The sequence below is a fragment of the Cinclus cinclus genome, chromosome 6, assembly GCF_963662255.1.
Source record: "Cinclus cinclus chromosome 6, bCinCin1.1, whole genome shotgun sequence".
NCBI classification, from domain to species: Eukaryota; Metazoa; Chordata; class Aves; order Passeriformes; family Cinclidae; genus Cinclus; species Cinclus cinclus.
Window position 1 is genome coordinate 47,252,957 of NC_085051.1, and position 17,237 is coordinate 47,270,193.

General features: G+C 40.7%; 1 protein-coding gene across 3 annotated transcripts in view; it reads right to left on the reverse strand.

The window, feature by feature from the left end:
• ITPK1 (inositol-tetrakisphosphate 1-kinase) overlaps positions 1-17,237 on the reverse strand; it is a 143,716-nt gene that overhangs the window by 60,040 nt on the left and 66,439 nt on the right. For all 3 annotated transcript variants that reach the window (XM_062495497.1, XM_062495496.1, XM_062495495.1), the window contains 2 exons: positions 13,077-13,202; positions 5,001-5,118 (listed from right to left, as the gene is read on the reverse strand). In XM_062495497.1, the coding sequence (XP_062351481.1) occupies positions 5,001-5,118; positions 13,077-13,202 (244 nt within the window). The remainder of the gene's footprint in view (positions 1-5,000; positions 5,119-13,076; positions 13,203-17,237) is intronic.

Consider the following 17,237-nt stretch of genomic DNA (forward strand, 5'->3'; position numbering starts at 1 on the left):
TCCATTCCAACTCCTTCCTTTCACACAGGCGTACTAGTTTTCAGACAGAAATTAAACACATTTTGAGTAAGTTATTAAGACATCTATCTGCATGTGTTCTTGGTGGATAAAGAGCATACAATCAACGAGGGAGGCTTCTGCACCCAAAAATTGGTGTGGTTATTTACAGTAGCTGACATCAGCCCTTTAACTAAAGATACTTTACTGATATGTCCCTACATGAAGAAGTGAGAACCAGGTAGGTGATTAAGAGGCTTTAAAGTGAAAAGAAAAATATGGCTTCAATTTAATAAGAGCTTCAAATAAAAACAAGAAGTGTCTGAAGTTGACAGACACCTGTGTAACTATTCTTCTCTCCCCTCTGACCAAAACAGCTCTGAAAAGTAGGCCACAGAGAAAAAAGACTACAGTTTCAAAAGGTGAATGCCTAAAGCTGTGTATATACAGCTATTTTCATGCACTTTTAACTGGGTGGCCTGATTCTGAGAAGTTCTGAGTATGCACTGCTCCAACAATGTACACACTCTATAATGTCCAAAAAACCCACCCCTGCCTGGTGCTGAATTGTAGATGCAGTTTTCTACTCAACAACAGGTCCACACTTTCTGTTAGAACAAAACCTACAGAGTTTGCTTGGCACAGAGACTTGCTGTATCAGAGTACATGTGTCTGTACCTGGAGGAGAGTTCCTGCCCAAAACAATGCAGCATCTTGACTGGCAGATGAGTGTCAGGAGAATAAAGAGATGCACAGTGGTATGTCCAAAATCTTGCAGCAAGGCAGAACCCGCACCAAGCACAAAACTTCAAGCCCCAAATCAAATGCCTAACCCATTTCATCATACTGAGCTTGCCTCCTAGTAACAAAAGTTACATGCAGCTGTGAGGGGAGTATTTCTAAGACAGCCAGAATCTGATAAAGAGAAATCCAGGGAATAGAGAAGGATGCTGTGATCTGTTCTGTAATATCCCCCAAAATTAGAATGGAGCACATACAGCAGCAACTGCATCTCATATAATAGCAAACAATCAAACATAAATGATTTTAATTACATGCCAGGATTAAAATATCAAAGCTAAAGGGGTGCATACTGCTTAGAGTGTCCTGAGGAAATAGCTCCCATTCTTCAAAGACAGCTGCTAGGAAGAGAGGAATTAAGGAGTTGCAGCTCAGCTCATGCAGGAGTTCTCTTTCCTAGGAGGGCTCCACAAAGATTATTGTCTGTACAAATTTTAGATTTGGAGCTAAATTTAAGAACATCAAAATTTTAGAACAATGGAAGAAAAAGCCAGGAACAAGTGGCTAAAGAAATTAACTTCAGGGTCTGCAAGTTCAAACAGTATCAGTGAAACCAGCAAGTCACTTGAGACAGAAGAGGAAGTTAAGCAGCAGATGGGAACACAAACTAGATAGCACACTAAGTGAGTAGCACTTGTAAGATATGTAGGGAATTTCAAAAGCTTTTAATTTTTAAACAAAAAATGTAATATGACAAGCTTAGCTAGTGCCCAGTCACAGTGATCATCCATTACCAACTTAAGCATAATTTTAAGTGTCAGATTTTGAATTTCAAACCTGAAGGGCCACAACTTTTCAACATAGCATCAGAAAATTTAGTTATTTTCATTAGGTTAATGCTTTAGAAAGGCTGACACAGTTCCAACCACACAATACCCTGTTTAAAATGAAATTTTTATTCAATAATGCTCCTAATCTTTCACCAAGCATCACCAAAACTGATCAAGAGTGCTTTTTATATAAGAAGCAATTCTTCAAAGAAAAGTAAACAAAGCAATACAACTGCTAAGAGAACAACTGTGACACCAAAAAAATCTATTCAGTGATTCGTTTCAACATAGACCTGCTGGCTATATAGGAAACTAGCTGGGAATGCAATCTTTATTTTTTCAAATCTTTTTTAAAAAAATGATTCAGAAGCACAGGTTGCAGAATAACTAGCTCTCTTAGAGCTTGTACTCAAAATAACAGAGACCAGGAAAAAGAGGAAGTCACAGCTCCAGCCAGACTATTGATTCCAAAATAGAATCCATTAAAATCAATATTAATGTTTTTTTCCCAGAAAAGAGTCCTACTTCCTTCCAAGGGAGATATCACTGTCTATACTAAATAAAGGAACAATCCCTGCAAATCATCCCAGCAATGCTAGTAGCATGCTAGCACATCAGGTTCAAGGTGAATCCTGAACAGGTTGCTCAGAGAGGTTTTGCAGTCTCCATCTGTGGAGAAACATAAAAACGCAACTGGACATGGACCTGAGGAACCTGCTTTAGAGATTCTGCTTTGAGCAGGGAACTGCACTGTATATTCTCAAGAGGTCTTTTCCAACTTCAGTGACTGGGCAGGTCTGTGAACCTTCTATTTCCACAAGGACTGAGTGGCTACGTGTCAGACGAGGACATGGAAAGCCCTGGATCGACACTGTGCTTTCCCTCAAGCTGTTGGTACAACTCTGGCCTGTTACTGGCTCTTCTCCACCTCAGTTTATTCAGTGGCCACAGACTGGTAGCAGAGACAAGGAGTGTCTCAGCCACAAAGTGTCTCAGTAAGGCATTCTCAGGAGGTGGGATCAAAGTAGAACCATAAAGAGCAAGTTATGGGACTTTCAGAAAGCCTAACAATGTCCATGTGTCACATCTAGACACTTCAAATAGGGATTCCCTTTTTCAGGAAGCATGGAGAAATCTCTGTCAAAATGACAGTGACTTGGACAACTGAAAAATAATTAGAATTAAAATCAAACTGCTTATAGACCATGGGGCCCTACTGCTGCAGACCTCAGCAGAACATGTGGTCACCCTCTCTTTAACCTAACTGGTGCAAATCTTTAGTTAAGTTGTTGTCACGTCTACAGGGTTAAAGTGTAAAGATTATACTTCATTTATAGTTACTTTAAAGCATAATTGAAATAGAGGCAATAATCACTGAAATCCAAAACTGATCTGTAAATAAAAACTGAATTTTCTTTTGAAGGACTTCGAATAGCAGAAGGCTTCTCCTTACCTATAAACTCGACCCTCCTAAGTTTACAACACTCCTTTGGAAGAGACAATCTCTTGCACTGAACTTAACCCATTAGACTAATTTTGTGGTGTGTGATAGAAAAGACTCTCTAGTTACAGATAAAGACTAGGATATTATTTTCTTCGTAGTTTCTTCCATAATGAAATTCCAGGACAATAAAAGATGTGGCTCCTAAGAGCTCATGCTATTCACAGATGTATTGCTTCTTGTTTGGGTTTTCTGAGTGCTCATGGCCTTGGGATATGAGATGGTAGATGCTATAGAGAAAACATAACTTAGCAAGTGAAAACAAGGAAAGGAAGAAAAACCCACAGCACTGTCAAGAGTGGTGTAACTTTTCTCTTACTGCAGATCATCATGTGCAGGAATACAGAGGCTGATCTACTTAGGCCAGAACAAGAAGTTAGACAATTATTCATCTCTCCTGAGATTTCCCCTGCTAAATACAGAGTTGGTTCAAGGTCTTGGTCATGATATTTCTGATTATGAGACAGAAATAAGATAGGACTGGGGAGGAAAGTGTTGGGGGGAGGGGGACAGAGGGTCAGAGGAAATATAGTCAGCAAACACTGCAGCAGCCAGTGACAATGCCATTCCTTACTTCATTCCTCAACTTCATTAACAGCTTATTTTTGTTGGTTTTACCTGAATACAAATTTCCTTTTTCTTTCTTAAGCACTTATTTCTTTTTCTTATCAGTTTGACCAAAGGAGGCTGAAATAGGCAGAAAACAAACTACTTGCAAAAACTGGAGGCTCTCCCAAACATATTGTTCTTACATGGATAACAATAGTACTGATAGCAATTTAAGAAAAAACAAGAACAAAACCAAACTCTACTGAGTATCTCTGCTGTTCGAACAAAATCCCAACCACAGGTTTCCCTCACCATCTTTCTCCCACTCACAAACAGCAATAGCCACTCCAAAACAAAATCCTTCTAAACTAACTGAGGATTTTCTCTCTAAGAGATTCCAAAAGACAAGGGGGAGTGCTGTGATTTATTAGTCTTATTTCTACATAACAACAGTGCCAGTGGGACCAGGCAGGTTTTACGCAAATAATATGTCCAAAAATCCACAACTATAAAAAGACAAATTACTGAGCTTCTTACCTGCCCATCAAACAGTGATAACACAATCTCAATGGTATTTCCAATAACATCCCATTAGAACATAGTTCATAAATGCAATTTCCCCCCACTACAGTCATCTAACATATGAAACAGTTACTTCAGAGCTGTTCTAGATTTAAATTCAAAAGCCAATAAATGTTTCAAGAACATGATAGTAGCAGAAGTAGAAAGGGAAATGACTGACTAACTTAACCCAAAAGTTGCAATGGTTAAAATTAGAAGGTAATAGAATCATTCAGGTTGAAAAGGCATGACTCCTAACATGGAATACAGCACAAATGATACCAATTAAGGACAATAGTTTATGTCAGGTAACAAGCCAGCACCAGATCTGCATTTAAGTTCCTCCTAGCAATTAACCTGTGCAATAGGTTTCCAGTACTTCTCAAAGACCTTAGCTCTCTTTATACTTTCTTTTGGCCCTTTCCAAAAACAATTTTTCTTCTTCTGCCTCATTTTCAGTCCTCAGGATACTTATTACAAGCTGCTGACTTCATACAGTCATTTCAATTTACCAGATCACAACAAGACAATGTTTCCCAGAGAAGTGAGAGTGCTCACTGTGGTAAATATGCTCCCCATTAAATCCACATCGTATTTTTAATCAGATACAAACCTCCTTTGTGTATATGGAAAAAGAAGAGCACAGGATTCCAGAGGGCAATCCTGTGACACAGAAATGCTTCAGTGTTTGTGCTCCCATGAAGAGACAATGCAAGGGGCCCAAAACCTCTACTTCAAACTCCACATCCAGCCTCCAGAAGGAAGCTCCTTTCTTCTCTAGTCACAGTAAAAGCCTCCAGGGAGCACAGATATTGGCCTACCTTGCATGTATGCCTCTATTTGCCGAATTAGCTCATAAGACTTGGATCGATCCAGAAGTGTACGAATAGCCGGGAGAGGGTCTAGGATAATGGTTTCTGGATGAGCATCAATGTACTCCTGCAAAACAATATATAGAAAGAAAATGGCATTAGGTTGGTTGAAGAGTGTAGAAAAATAATGAGAAAATAATTGGGAAGAGAATACATAATGTTAAAAGTCCAGCTTCTCTTCAAGGGGAGCCAAATGGACTTTGGCAATGCAAAAAGTCCTGAGACAGTCAAAACACTGACACTTGAAACAAACACAAACATGACAGCTAACTGATTTAGATGGCAAATTCCTCCTGTAGACTCTATCAGTAGCAAAACCTGTGCTGCAAGCATATCAGCTCATAGAGAGCCAGTGGCCAAGTGCCACAATAAGAACTGTGAGCAGGGCTGAGAAAAGACATTAGGAGAAGAAAGATGGCACACAGCTATCTTGGGGTCAGCCTTGCATTCAATCACTGCATGTGAATACCACAACTCTCTGAACTAGGCTCAGAAACACATCTGCGTTCTTTTATGTTGTTTTTATTGCTGTCTTCTAGTTGGGCCGAAGACAGTGTTAAGGGCTGGATGATAAGGGCTGAAATTTTTTTTGGCAGAGCTGAAGAGATTGCTTCGCTGTGTCTTCATTGCTTGCTACTTCTCTAGGTTCATACTCTTCTGTCAACAAGAACAAAGTAAAGGTAATGACCTCACGGATCTTCATCTTGGGAACTCAATTCCCCATTCACTGAGGTCATGACTGCACTACTGCACTTAGGCCCAGAACACAGACACAGCTGCCAGGTATTGGCCTTGCAAACCCAACGAAACTTCCTTCTGTTTCTTAGAACAGAAGCTGAATTCCTGCATCATGGCCCCAGCCTGGCTCTATAAAGTCAGTGGGAAACATGCATCCATCTTACTCTACCTAAAATCAGACAAATACATCCAAAGTTAGCAACTTTCTTTGTTTCACCTGTCCTCCCAAAGCCATCCTAATGTTTCCACTTACTTCTTTAAATCCATTCCTGCAAAAGCTCCTGCAATTAATAGACTTCCATTAAGTTCTACTCCATTTAAATTTATTTTTCAAAAAAGAAAACATACTACAAAAGATACTTCAGAGTATGACAAGATGGCCTGAGGAAACACACTTTGCTGGAGAGAAAAGAACAGCGTAATCTATTCCCAGAAAGTGATTTTGCTCCAGATACTAATTGGGGATTCAGACTTGTCCACCCCAGTACTGGGAAACTGTTACTTTCTGGTGACTATATAGTCTGAACTGACGGCTGCTGAAAGGAGATTATTCATTTGAGGTTAAGAGGAGCCAGCACAGGGGTTTAATGAACCTACTGCATCACCCACAAAACACAAGCAGCTTTCCTTCATAAGGCATGAGGCAACCCTCAGTGGCAATACTTGTGTCTGACATACTTAGTGTGTCTGACATATTTAGTAATCCCTGCAGAACACAAACCATTCATTTCTCAAAGGTATGTTCAACCTTGCTGCCTCATGGGAAAAGTAAGGGATGGCCTTCTGCACAGCTGGTCATCAAGACTGTCAGACCAGCTGTTGCCTCACCCTTGCAGTACAGCCTGGATAAAAAGCCTCATCAGCTCAGTGGAGCAGAAGCTGGGTTCATTTCCAGTCACTAAACCCCAGAACATACAGTTTTCATGAATCCCCTGCCCCTAGTACATCCAGAATCTTAAGCAGAGCAATCAGCTTTCAAATACAGATGAGGTTTTATTTTTTTTTTAGAGCCAGAGTATCTTATTACCTAATGCTTCTTAAACACCCACACATGTCTATGCATACGTGCCCTTTTATGCAGCGCCTAAGACTCACCCTGTAAGCTAGCATGATCCAGTGATTAGGGCATTAGCTTGAACTTGCTGACAGTGAAACTGTACTTGAATATCTCAACATCTCTAGAGTGTACCAAGACAGCTCATTTAGTCCCCCTGTGCCTCCATTTAAAAGACAGAGTTACCACACTGTGTGTCTTTCCCAGCATGCTGAGAGGACAAGTTCCTTACAGACAGCCTGTACCCTGATGGGGCAGCAGGCAAGCACAGCACCCAGAACATGTCACAGCTCTGAAATATGTCCTCAGCAAAGCTCTGACAGCAACTCTCCTGCAGCACTTCTGATGCACGTACGAGCTCTACCTTTTACACTGTGGTAGCCACACATGCACCTCAGTCTCTGGTTTCACCTTGACTTCAAGCTCCCTGGACTTCCATCCTGGCCCAGCCCCTACTATACTGATCCTTCCCCTCACACATACATTCCTCCTGTCTGTGGACTCCATCACCTTTACTGCCCTCCAAGGAGAGAATAATTTTTCTGTCTCTTAGCTCCTTGTGTACCTTCCTGTACCTTCCTGATTCTCACCTCAGCATTGAGAACCATCCTCGCTTCCCCTGGACACATGTATTCTACTTGTTAATTTGGCTCATGTTACTCTACGTATTTCCAGAGGGAGCCTGGCTTTTTTGTTTTCTGTAAGGGAACCTCACAGTGCTTTATTTCTAGTGGTAATAGCCCTAAACCATATTTAAAGACCATCCAAGCACTAATCTTGCCACAGTATAACAAAATTCAACAGGAATAAGACACAATCTCAAGGCCATTCTATGCCAGTCAACATGTCAGGAGAAATGAGCATCTAAGCTGACTTTCCAGTGACTGATTTCTCATACTGTTGCCTTAAGGAGCCTCCAAAAAAGCTCTGCAAGGCAGGCATGAAAAAACTGATGAAGGAGGTGGGAGCTGTTTTCCAAAAGCCATTTAGAGTCTGGAGAACTTTAACAAACTACTCTAATATCAAGAAGAACTGTACTGAGCACAAGGCAACAGCCCCTTGAAACACACATAAAGACTTTTGAACTCTGAGCAAATCAGCTTTCTTTACAAAGTGAGGAAATTTGTCGGCATTAAATCTATGTCAGGTACTATTCTCCAGCTCTTCTCCATTTCCAGGCCTAGGAACTCGGACAGCCAGAAAGCACAGGAATGGCAAAACTCAGAGCAGTGAAGATCTGTGTCTTCTAAGGAAAGACCTTGAATTTGAAGTGTCTCCTAGAGCTCATTTGGGGACAGGCCACACATCTCTCCTTTTAACAGAATCCAGAAACACCCTCTTTTCAAAGACTCTCAGTGGAGAACAAAGTCAGTGTGTTTGTATGTGTCCTGTTTGAACACAGCTAGAGATTAACTGCTGACATTGTGCAGGGGACAGAAGCATCAAAATGCACCCAAGTCCTCATAACTCTGCTTTTTTTCTCACACGCTATTTGTTGCTTTCCATCACAAAGCATTAACTCTGCATTCAAAAACAAAACCATCCAGTTGCACTAGGATCTCCAAAGGAAATCATCCAGCTTCCCCTTGGGCCTTTAAGCTGCCAGCACGTTCCCCTTCTCCCACACCTCTCACCAGTACATCACCAACACATACAAAAAAAAGTTTCAATACCCATGCACAGGAAACCACTTTAAATAAGCAACTTAAAAATATTAGCCTTACACCAATTCTCTACAACAGGAAATTACAATAAGAAAAGTCAATTTTGTTGTTATTTTCCCAGGAGCAATTATAGTAGCTGATGTGAAACCTTTCATACACTTTGATTCTTTGCTAGAAAATGCTGCACACTCAGGCATCATGTACTATAAACATACTCAGTTTTCAAAGCCATATATTTTGTCTAGAAGGCAGGAACTGGGGTATTTGGTTTTCTTTCTTACCAAGATGGCAGAACTGTAGCACCAGTAAGTGACCTGTGAAGATCACTTCAGAGACTGGAAAACTCTTGATGTAGCCTAAGTAACAGCACACTTCCCATGGCACAGAGTGGCTCTACTACCAGAAATACAGATCTGCATAAACATAAAGGGTTTCTGCCTAATTAATTTGAAAGGAGATGAGCTACTATAGACATGAACTTGAAAATGAAGCCATGGAAGAAGGAAAAGAGAAACACTGAAGCCAAGACAGTACAGCAGTACTCTCTTCAGCACAAGCACAACCTTTCAACTTTGAACTTTCTAGTCTTCTCTTGTTCTTCCAGCAAAACAACTCTGCTCTCTACTTCGGTAGATTTACTGAAGACTGATGTCCAACAGCAGACTCCAACCACACAGGCAACAGTGTGGAAGATATTTAGGCTTTCCAACAATAGCTTGAAAGGGCTCTGTCCTTGGGCTGCAGTTCAGCTTGACCCAGACAACATCTATGTTTTTCTCCTTCTAATCTTTGACATAATAAAAGCAAACAAGAAGAAACAAGGGATTTTAACAGATTGTCTTTTGCTTGTATTCCAGGCCTGATGTTAAGTCATGCTTTGTACCAGCCCCATTACTGGCAGAAGGCCAGCAATGAAACTTGAAATCAGAAGGAGACCAAATATTTCATGTCCCCTATTAAATACCTCTGGATAAAACCCAGCAATTAAAAAAAAACTACTTTCCTTGAGAAGCCTGTGTATAGATGAGAATAGAGCAACTTGTCATTTTACCTAAAAAAGGGTAACTAATGATTTCTAAAAATATTTTAACAGAAATTTGATACAATATCTATTGCAAACAATAGGTCATTAGATGATGAGAGACTCACTGATTCATTGACTTGCTTTTATTACTAAGTAAGAAAACTTACATAATGTTTTTGTTTAATATTAAACAAAGTTCCATTAAAAAATATTCCAAAAGAAAACAATTAAGCTAAAGAAACAATAATGCCATTTGGATTTGTGTTTTCCCACATACAGAAACATGACAATGACTGCTTGTAAAAACATGTCAACATTTTCCAAGGGAAAAAGAGATGTAAACACAAGCTTGCCTAAAGTGTTTGCATCAGATTTAGTCTTAAAAGCTCCTTTTTGTTGTCTTAGGCTGTGATGGTCTCTTTTCACAGACACCTCCTTCCAAAAGGACAGGTGAAGGTGTATTGGGTCTTCAACAAACACTCACCTCAAAATTGTCTCTAAATCTAAAAGAGGTTTCTGCAGTGGTTTGGAGAAATGAGGGATGTGGCAAGGGGAAGGGGGAACTATCTTCTCTGTTACATTTTTATTCTCTGTATATCTCAAAGAAACTTTCTGAGTACTCAGCTGCCCGGTGTAGCCTTCAAAATTCCTTTGCTCCTTCATCTTGCAAGTCCTACCCATGGGAAGCTATCCTAACTCCTAGCACTTGAATGACAAATTTTTAATTAATTTTGCTGTTTATGAGGCTCTTCCAATAATTTAAGACATCATTATTTTTCAAACTGATAAAACACGGGCACTGGCCTGTGAATTCAGGTGCAAATGGAGTATTTGAATTTTGTGCTAACCTGTCCCCCCAACTAGAAAAGAATTACTAAGACATAATAGTTTCCTTTGGCTTTTCGCTTGCCTCTTCTCAGCTGAGAAGTCCCGTACCTCCTTCTCTTCCAAAATACCTTGCTCATTTTCCTTCATCTCAGTCCCAAACCCTCCTAAGAAAGTTTCTCAAACATGAGTAGAAGAGCCCATCCTCGACAACTCCAGAGTGGGAGAGTCAGAAGTTTAAGTGCAGCAGGGGAGGAAATATTTTAAATTCTCATCAACCTGATAGCAAAAGTCTAGGCATAAAATCTGCATCTGATCTGTCTTTTTAAGTAGGCTAACGCAAAGAGAACCTGTTCAGAAAAAGCTCTGAAAGACAAATTAATAACCCTATTGATTTTCCATCACCCAACCCATTATTCTGAATGCAATATGAACCTGCAATGAATGAAGCTACTTAAGCCCCTGTACAGATGTGACAGGCAGCTGCTCAGAGAGCATTTTGCTCTAATGAAAGCATAACAAAGATTCCCCAATGTCTCACATGAGCCTAAACATACTCACTTTTCAAAGCCATATACTTTGTCTGGAAGACAGAAACTGTGGTAGTTGGTTTCCTTTCTTACCAAGGAGGCAAGAACTGCTGCACCAGTAAGTGAAAGGCACCCAGGGGACTCTGCCTCTTCACCTGACTTCCCTCCATGTGCCTCTGGTCAAGAAGGAACCACTGAGGACTATAACCCATTTTCACAGTTAACTAATTACCTGTGTTCCATCAGTCCAGCCCTGTGTTACCATGAGTAGGAAGGGAGACCGACCATCATCTCTACAAATCATCATCATCCCCCAAAATAAGGATTTAAGCGTCCTAAAAAGCAAATAACAGTATTTCTCTACTTTTCATCTTGTTATCCACTACACTAGGTGCTGCATGGAGTCTTCGCTTTAGCTTTGTCTGAGATGGCCAGGCATTGCTGATTTTCAGTGCAGTGGAGAACAGTTTGCACCCCCCAATATTCTCCTGAGAAACTGCAGTCCATACCATATCCATCTAGCACGAAGACCTCAGAAAGCTCAGCCCTGAAGGTCTTTTGGAGCTAAAAATGCCACTGCCAACAGGTAGCTCCTCCATACCATTTTCATTCTCCTGGAATTTATTTTTCCAAAGCAACTGAAAACAGTCATACAATGGCATGCCAAGAGGCTTCCTGTTCTATTAGCCCTCTCTGCCAGACCCTACAAGGGCTCATCACAGACTCCAGAGAGCAGGGACACAGAGTCATGTAAATATGAAGCCAGTTTCATCCTTAGTTCTTTGCAGATTAGATGGTCAAGGCCTCTATAACACAGACATAAAAAAATGCCATTCTTAAAAAGGTCATAAATGTGGTCTGGCAAATCACTCCTCCTCCTGTGGTCAAGGATCCCTTGCTCTCTGCTTCCTGCAAGACTGCTTTATGGAGCCAACAGTAAGTAAGACTGCTGCCAGGTATCATCTTGCTGTCACATTTATATTCAATAGCAGGAAAAAAGCATAATGAATTTTGCACTGTTTGGTCTGGTTAAGATCATCAAAACTTTTTCAGTCAACTTAACAATAAGAGAACCACACTATTTCCACTTGTGTGTAGGTGCCAGAAATACCACAGTGTTTATATAACACCTCACTCACACAAACTTTCTCACAAGGGGTAATTTTTCCTTTTCTAGGTTGCTCATTGATTTTATTTTTAAAAACCCAAAATAACAACCCCATCCCACACAATTTATACAAAATTATTCTTACAATTTTTTTTTTCTTTTGGAATATGCTTCCCTTAATTTCTAATGATTTTCAACATCTTAAAAATAATAAAGGACAGATGCAGATAGGCAGCCATTTCCAAATAATTTCTGCCCTGGAAAACAAAGCTACGTGAGAGTTTACTCTAAAAAGACATTCTGGCTTGCAATTCAACACAGAAAGGCCTGTGCTCTGTGCCACTGGATCCTGGTTATATGTTTTACTACTGTGGGAGCTTCCTGCATGTCAGTGATGTAGCACAACTCAGACTCCTGTAGAAGCAAAAGCTTAAGGCCTTACTTTATTGGAGAGAGGATATCATTTGGACACCTGTGTGCAGGGGCCCTACCCTCCATCTCATCCTCTATCTTCCAAACTAAAAAAGTTTGGAAGGCACTGGGAGAGAATTTTTAAGACACTTTTTCTCTGGGAAAACAGTTCTCTGTCCCACTACACCCTGCATATTTCTGACCTTCAATGTAAACTTGAGGGGGAAAAAAAATATATACCAGAATTTTCAGCACTAGAGGACAGAGTCACTCACAGTAATCTTGATGCTGCAGAAATTAGCATTCCAGGAACTGGGAAGACTAGACAGAACTGGCCAAACTAATTCAGTGGCTTCTGTCATGGTAAGATGCTCATAAAGTGATCTGCAAACACCTGTTCCTCTTGTGAGCAGCACTAATACTCTTGAAATTACATAAGAACATTTGGTGGGAAACCAGTTCTAACTAACCTTACTGATACAAAACAAAGCCTTCCCAAGGTGCAAGTACATTTTAAACTGCCAAAACCATTTTTTCTGTGCTATCAGTAGCAAGGCAGCAGTGTGCCAGACATCTCTTTTCATCAAACCCCTACAAACTGCACAGTAATCAGACTGAATTTGCTACACCAGTATCATCCTCCTGCTTGAAATGCAAAAAGAACCACTTACCTGGAATCTATGAACCAGCTCCAGTGATTGGCTGTCATTCTGGTCTGCTTCAAGGATTACATCTGTCAGTTTGTGTATGATCACATCCAAAGGGCCCTGATCTTCAATGGGTTTGGTGAGGTCAAGCTGAAGAAATCGGAGAGAAACATTTTATTAATACATGGGGGATCCAAGGTGTTGCTGCCACACAGATGACATTTACTTTACACAGTGCCTTTGTTTTGGCATATTATCCAAATCCCTGAGAATTTACACATTACTGAATGTTAGAAAATTTTACTAAGACACTTATTTCTCTGCAGTGTAGCTCTAATTCCATGAAAAACAGCGAAGTCACCAGCAAGTACCTTCCATCCAAACATCTTCCTGTGCTTCTCCACCCTATACCAACTCTTCAGCTCAGTTTCCCAGTATGTTCACACACTTCCCTGGTACATTCACATACATGCAAAAGGAATGAGCTAACAAGGATTAACACCACTAATAGAAGGTCAGCTGTGCTCTTCGCCCACTGGGATTGCACAAAACAGCACCCAGGACACAAATAAAGGTAACATAAAAGCAAGTGACACAGGATCTATGGAAATTCATCTGCCACTGAGACACCTACTTAGCTAGTAAGGAGGGGTGCCACTCCCAGACAATTCCAAATAGCAGACTTTGGCAGTTAGCTGGAGAGGAGACAAAGATTTGGAGTGCGGTGTGTAGAAAGTCTGCTCCAGACAGCACAGGAAGGCATAAAAACAGTGATAATGTTTTAGAGGGCTTGGTCCCAGTACCCAATACAGGGTTCAAGAGCAGAGGAACCACCTGCACTGGAAAAGGATTGAAGAATTCTCTCTTGATGAAATATCAATGCAAAGAAACCTACTGGACCTGTATGAGATGCATGCAAGGATCCTAAGAGAGCTGGCCAATGTTATTGTGAGGGCTTGGATTTATCAGGATATAAACCAAAACTATAGAGATTCTAACTAAATCAGGCAAAAAAACATCTACCACAAGGGCAGTCTGGTTACAGCAGAGTCCCACAGAGGTGGCAGGATCATCATTCACCAAGATTTTCAACACCTGACTGGGCAAAAAAGTCTAAATTTAATGCCAGATCTACTTTGATCAAGATGATGTATTGCAGACCCCAAAGATGCTCATGGAACTGGATGATCCCATGAAGCTACTTACCAGATTTAATATTAGTTCAGTGTAAGTGCCAGAATTGGCTCATGTTCTAGCCAACACACCAGGCTGCTCACAGCACAAGAGCTGTGAGATTCAATTCAACCAGTTGTGAGACTACTGCATCAGTGGCAACTTAACCTTGTAAACACCAAACCAGGAACACCTTTGAGAGGGAAGATGGATGTGCGCTCACTAAAGTTAGCATCTGATTTTACCTGCATGATCCTTTCTATTGCTGCTTTCTTGTTTTTCAACTCTGGTAAAGAAGGGTGTGAGAGGCACAGGAGGGAGAGGAGTACTGGGCAGAACAGGCTGCAGCTGATGCCGTTTTCTGTCTCATTAGCTTGAGTTTTGTCCTAATAAAATTTCCCATCCCACAGAAATGGCCCTGCTTTGAATTAAGGAGTCAGTGCCTTAAGGAAGGTAAAGACAGGACCAAACAATAAAACTAAACCAGCAGAGACCTATTAGCTTTATATTAATTTGCTAGTTGCTAATATAACTGATCCATGGAGCTGAATTACTTTTCTTGTGTAGGCACTCTTATCTGGGCCAGGCTTCCCTGAGCAGAATAACTGAAGGTACATAGGGCACAAAGGAAAACCAAAAGACTGCCAATTCTTCTCATAGAGTCCACCTTTGCTTGCCCCTTACTATATGCTCCTACAAACAGTCATGCACTGGGGCCCCTTGAAGTCCTTATTCAGATTCCAATACAACTGGAAAACACAGTGTGTGTCTCTCTTCCAAGGAGACAAACAGAGGCACCGCTCACAGGTGGGCAGTCACTCCCTACAAGCCAAGAGACCAACAGGACAGACTCAGTGTAAATGCTTAGGGATGGGTAAGCTGTGGCCAGGTGAGGCAGTCCACAGAAGGTCTGGCTGTTCTGACATATTTTCACTCTCACAAGTAGTGCAGCGCAAAGGCTAGGGGACAGCCTAAGTATCTGCAAAAAGAAGGCAAAATGAAGTGAACTGCAGCTTCGATAAAGGATGCAGAAGGAGAAAATTAACTTCTTCAACCAAGTTTCAGAACAATCAGTTAATATCCTTAAAATACATCTCAGATGACCACAGCGCTGCTTCTGAATTTTTCCCACCTGCCCATCACATTTGGAAGGAAATAGCAAAACAAAGGGTCCAGTTAACTAGATCAGAAAGTTCACAGTTGCCAAGGTACAAAATTTGGAATTAATTCATTTTCAGGACTTGCAGTTTGAAATGCAGTAAGCAAGTAACTACTTGAGATTGGTTACCCCTCTACATTCTTCCTGAACTTTCAGCTTGATCAACACAGAAACATTCAGAAAACAAGAAAATAGTCCTCCCTTTCAGCCTTGACCCAAGAATAGAAGTAAGCCTTCAAGGCAAATCCAGGCATTTCCAGCACAGTGTTTTCCACAAGCATAAGACATCTGGGCAAGATAACTTCTTCCCAACAGTTGTGCCAGCTAAACGCAACAGGCGTATTTTGAGAATGAAACCAAATGCACATATTTTGCACACTGGAAAGCATTAAAAAGACTCCCCCCTAACACTGTTTTTCTTCCCCTACCCCATTAAAGCAATGTGAGAAACAACAGCATGATAAAGAAGATTCTCTGGAAGGAAGTTCAGCAACCACTTCAATAGCCTCAACAAGGACAGCAGGTACATTTTAGCCACAAAAAAACTTCAAAATTTGATCCAGTATTTTGTGGATTGGAGGATCAAAGCATTTGCAAGAATAAGTTCTCTGTGTTTAGAGCCATGCTGCGGAAAGCAAATATTCCTGGGCTGTGTGGAATTTGGAAGAGATCCACCTTCCTTTTATGCAGTAAGAAAAAAAAGTAAAAGTAGAAGGACAAAAAAAAGATTTGAGAAGGTAAAAAGAAGCTTTTTCAAGTGGAGTATCAGACCCAAAAACAAGTTAGAGAAAGTAAAGTGCAAAAATTCTGATGGCCTTCTGCTGAGACAAACACTGATTCATTGTTTTTCATCAGCTGGAATTTGAGCCCTCCTACTTCCCGTCCCTTCCCTTTCAGCATCTCTCTCTTCAAGAAATCTCTGCATTTGACATGATCACCCAAAGGTTTGTTACTGCAAAGAACTAACACCATAGCAACAGAAGTGAGAGAAAAGATTTATCAGCACCAGCTTGAAGAAACAGAGATCCATCTATGGTGCCTTTTTTTCTGTGAGGTAGGCTATAGCCTGCAGCATACTCTGCACTTCTTTATTTTAAAAAACCAAACCCAACCAGTGCTGGAACCCAGAAGCTTGGGAGTTTTGAACTTTCTGTACTTTCTGACACTGACCCCCAGGAAAGCACTGCTTTTGACTTAAGGCCTTGGAGAAGGCTTCCAAATTTAAGCGATAGAGTCACAGGTGTGTAGTTAGAATAAAAGTGTGTAACTTCACATGGTAAAGGATTTGAAATTTGGGGTTTTAGAATATAGTAATAGGTATGGGACAAGATGGACCCTCTTGGGTGTTGTCTCTTCTTTCTTATTCTTCGTTTCAGGGAGTAGTTTTGTGTTGGATAGTTAGTGCTATGCTACAGGTCACAAGTGTTTGGTTATTGAGTCAAAAGTAGAAATTATGTAAGTGTTAACTCCTTATTAGACTGATTAGCTTTAAAAGACCTTGTAACTAGCTAAATTTGTCTCCATTTTGCTCGCTTTTAGCTGGTAGCTAGAAGTGTTGCAAAACTCTCTGTACTACAAATAAAATGTAATAAACAACCAAGTCTGAACATGAAAAAATTCATCTCCTCCGTGTTTTTAATCCTAACTCAGAGTAAGACAAAAAAAAAAAATGAAGACAAGCCACTAAGTAGGTAATACAGCTGACCCATTTACAAACCAGGTCTTGGTTTCACACCACTGTCACTTATCACCAAAACCCAGCAAAACTCAGGTGCATGACATGGAAGACAGCACCAACGCTGTACACCATAAATACACAAGGCATATACGTGACAGGGATGGAGGCACTGCCT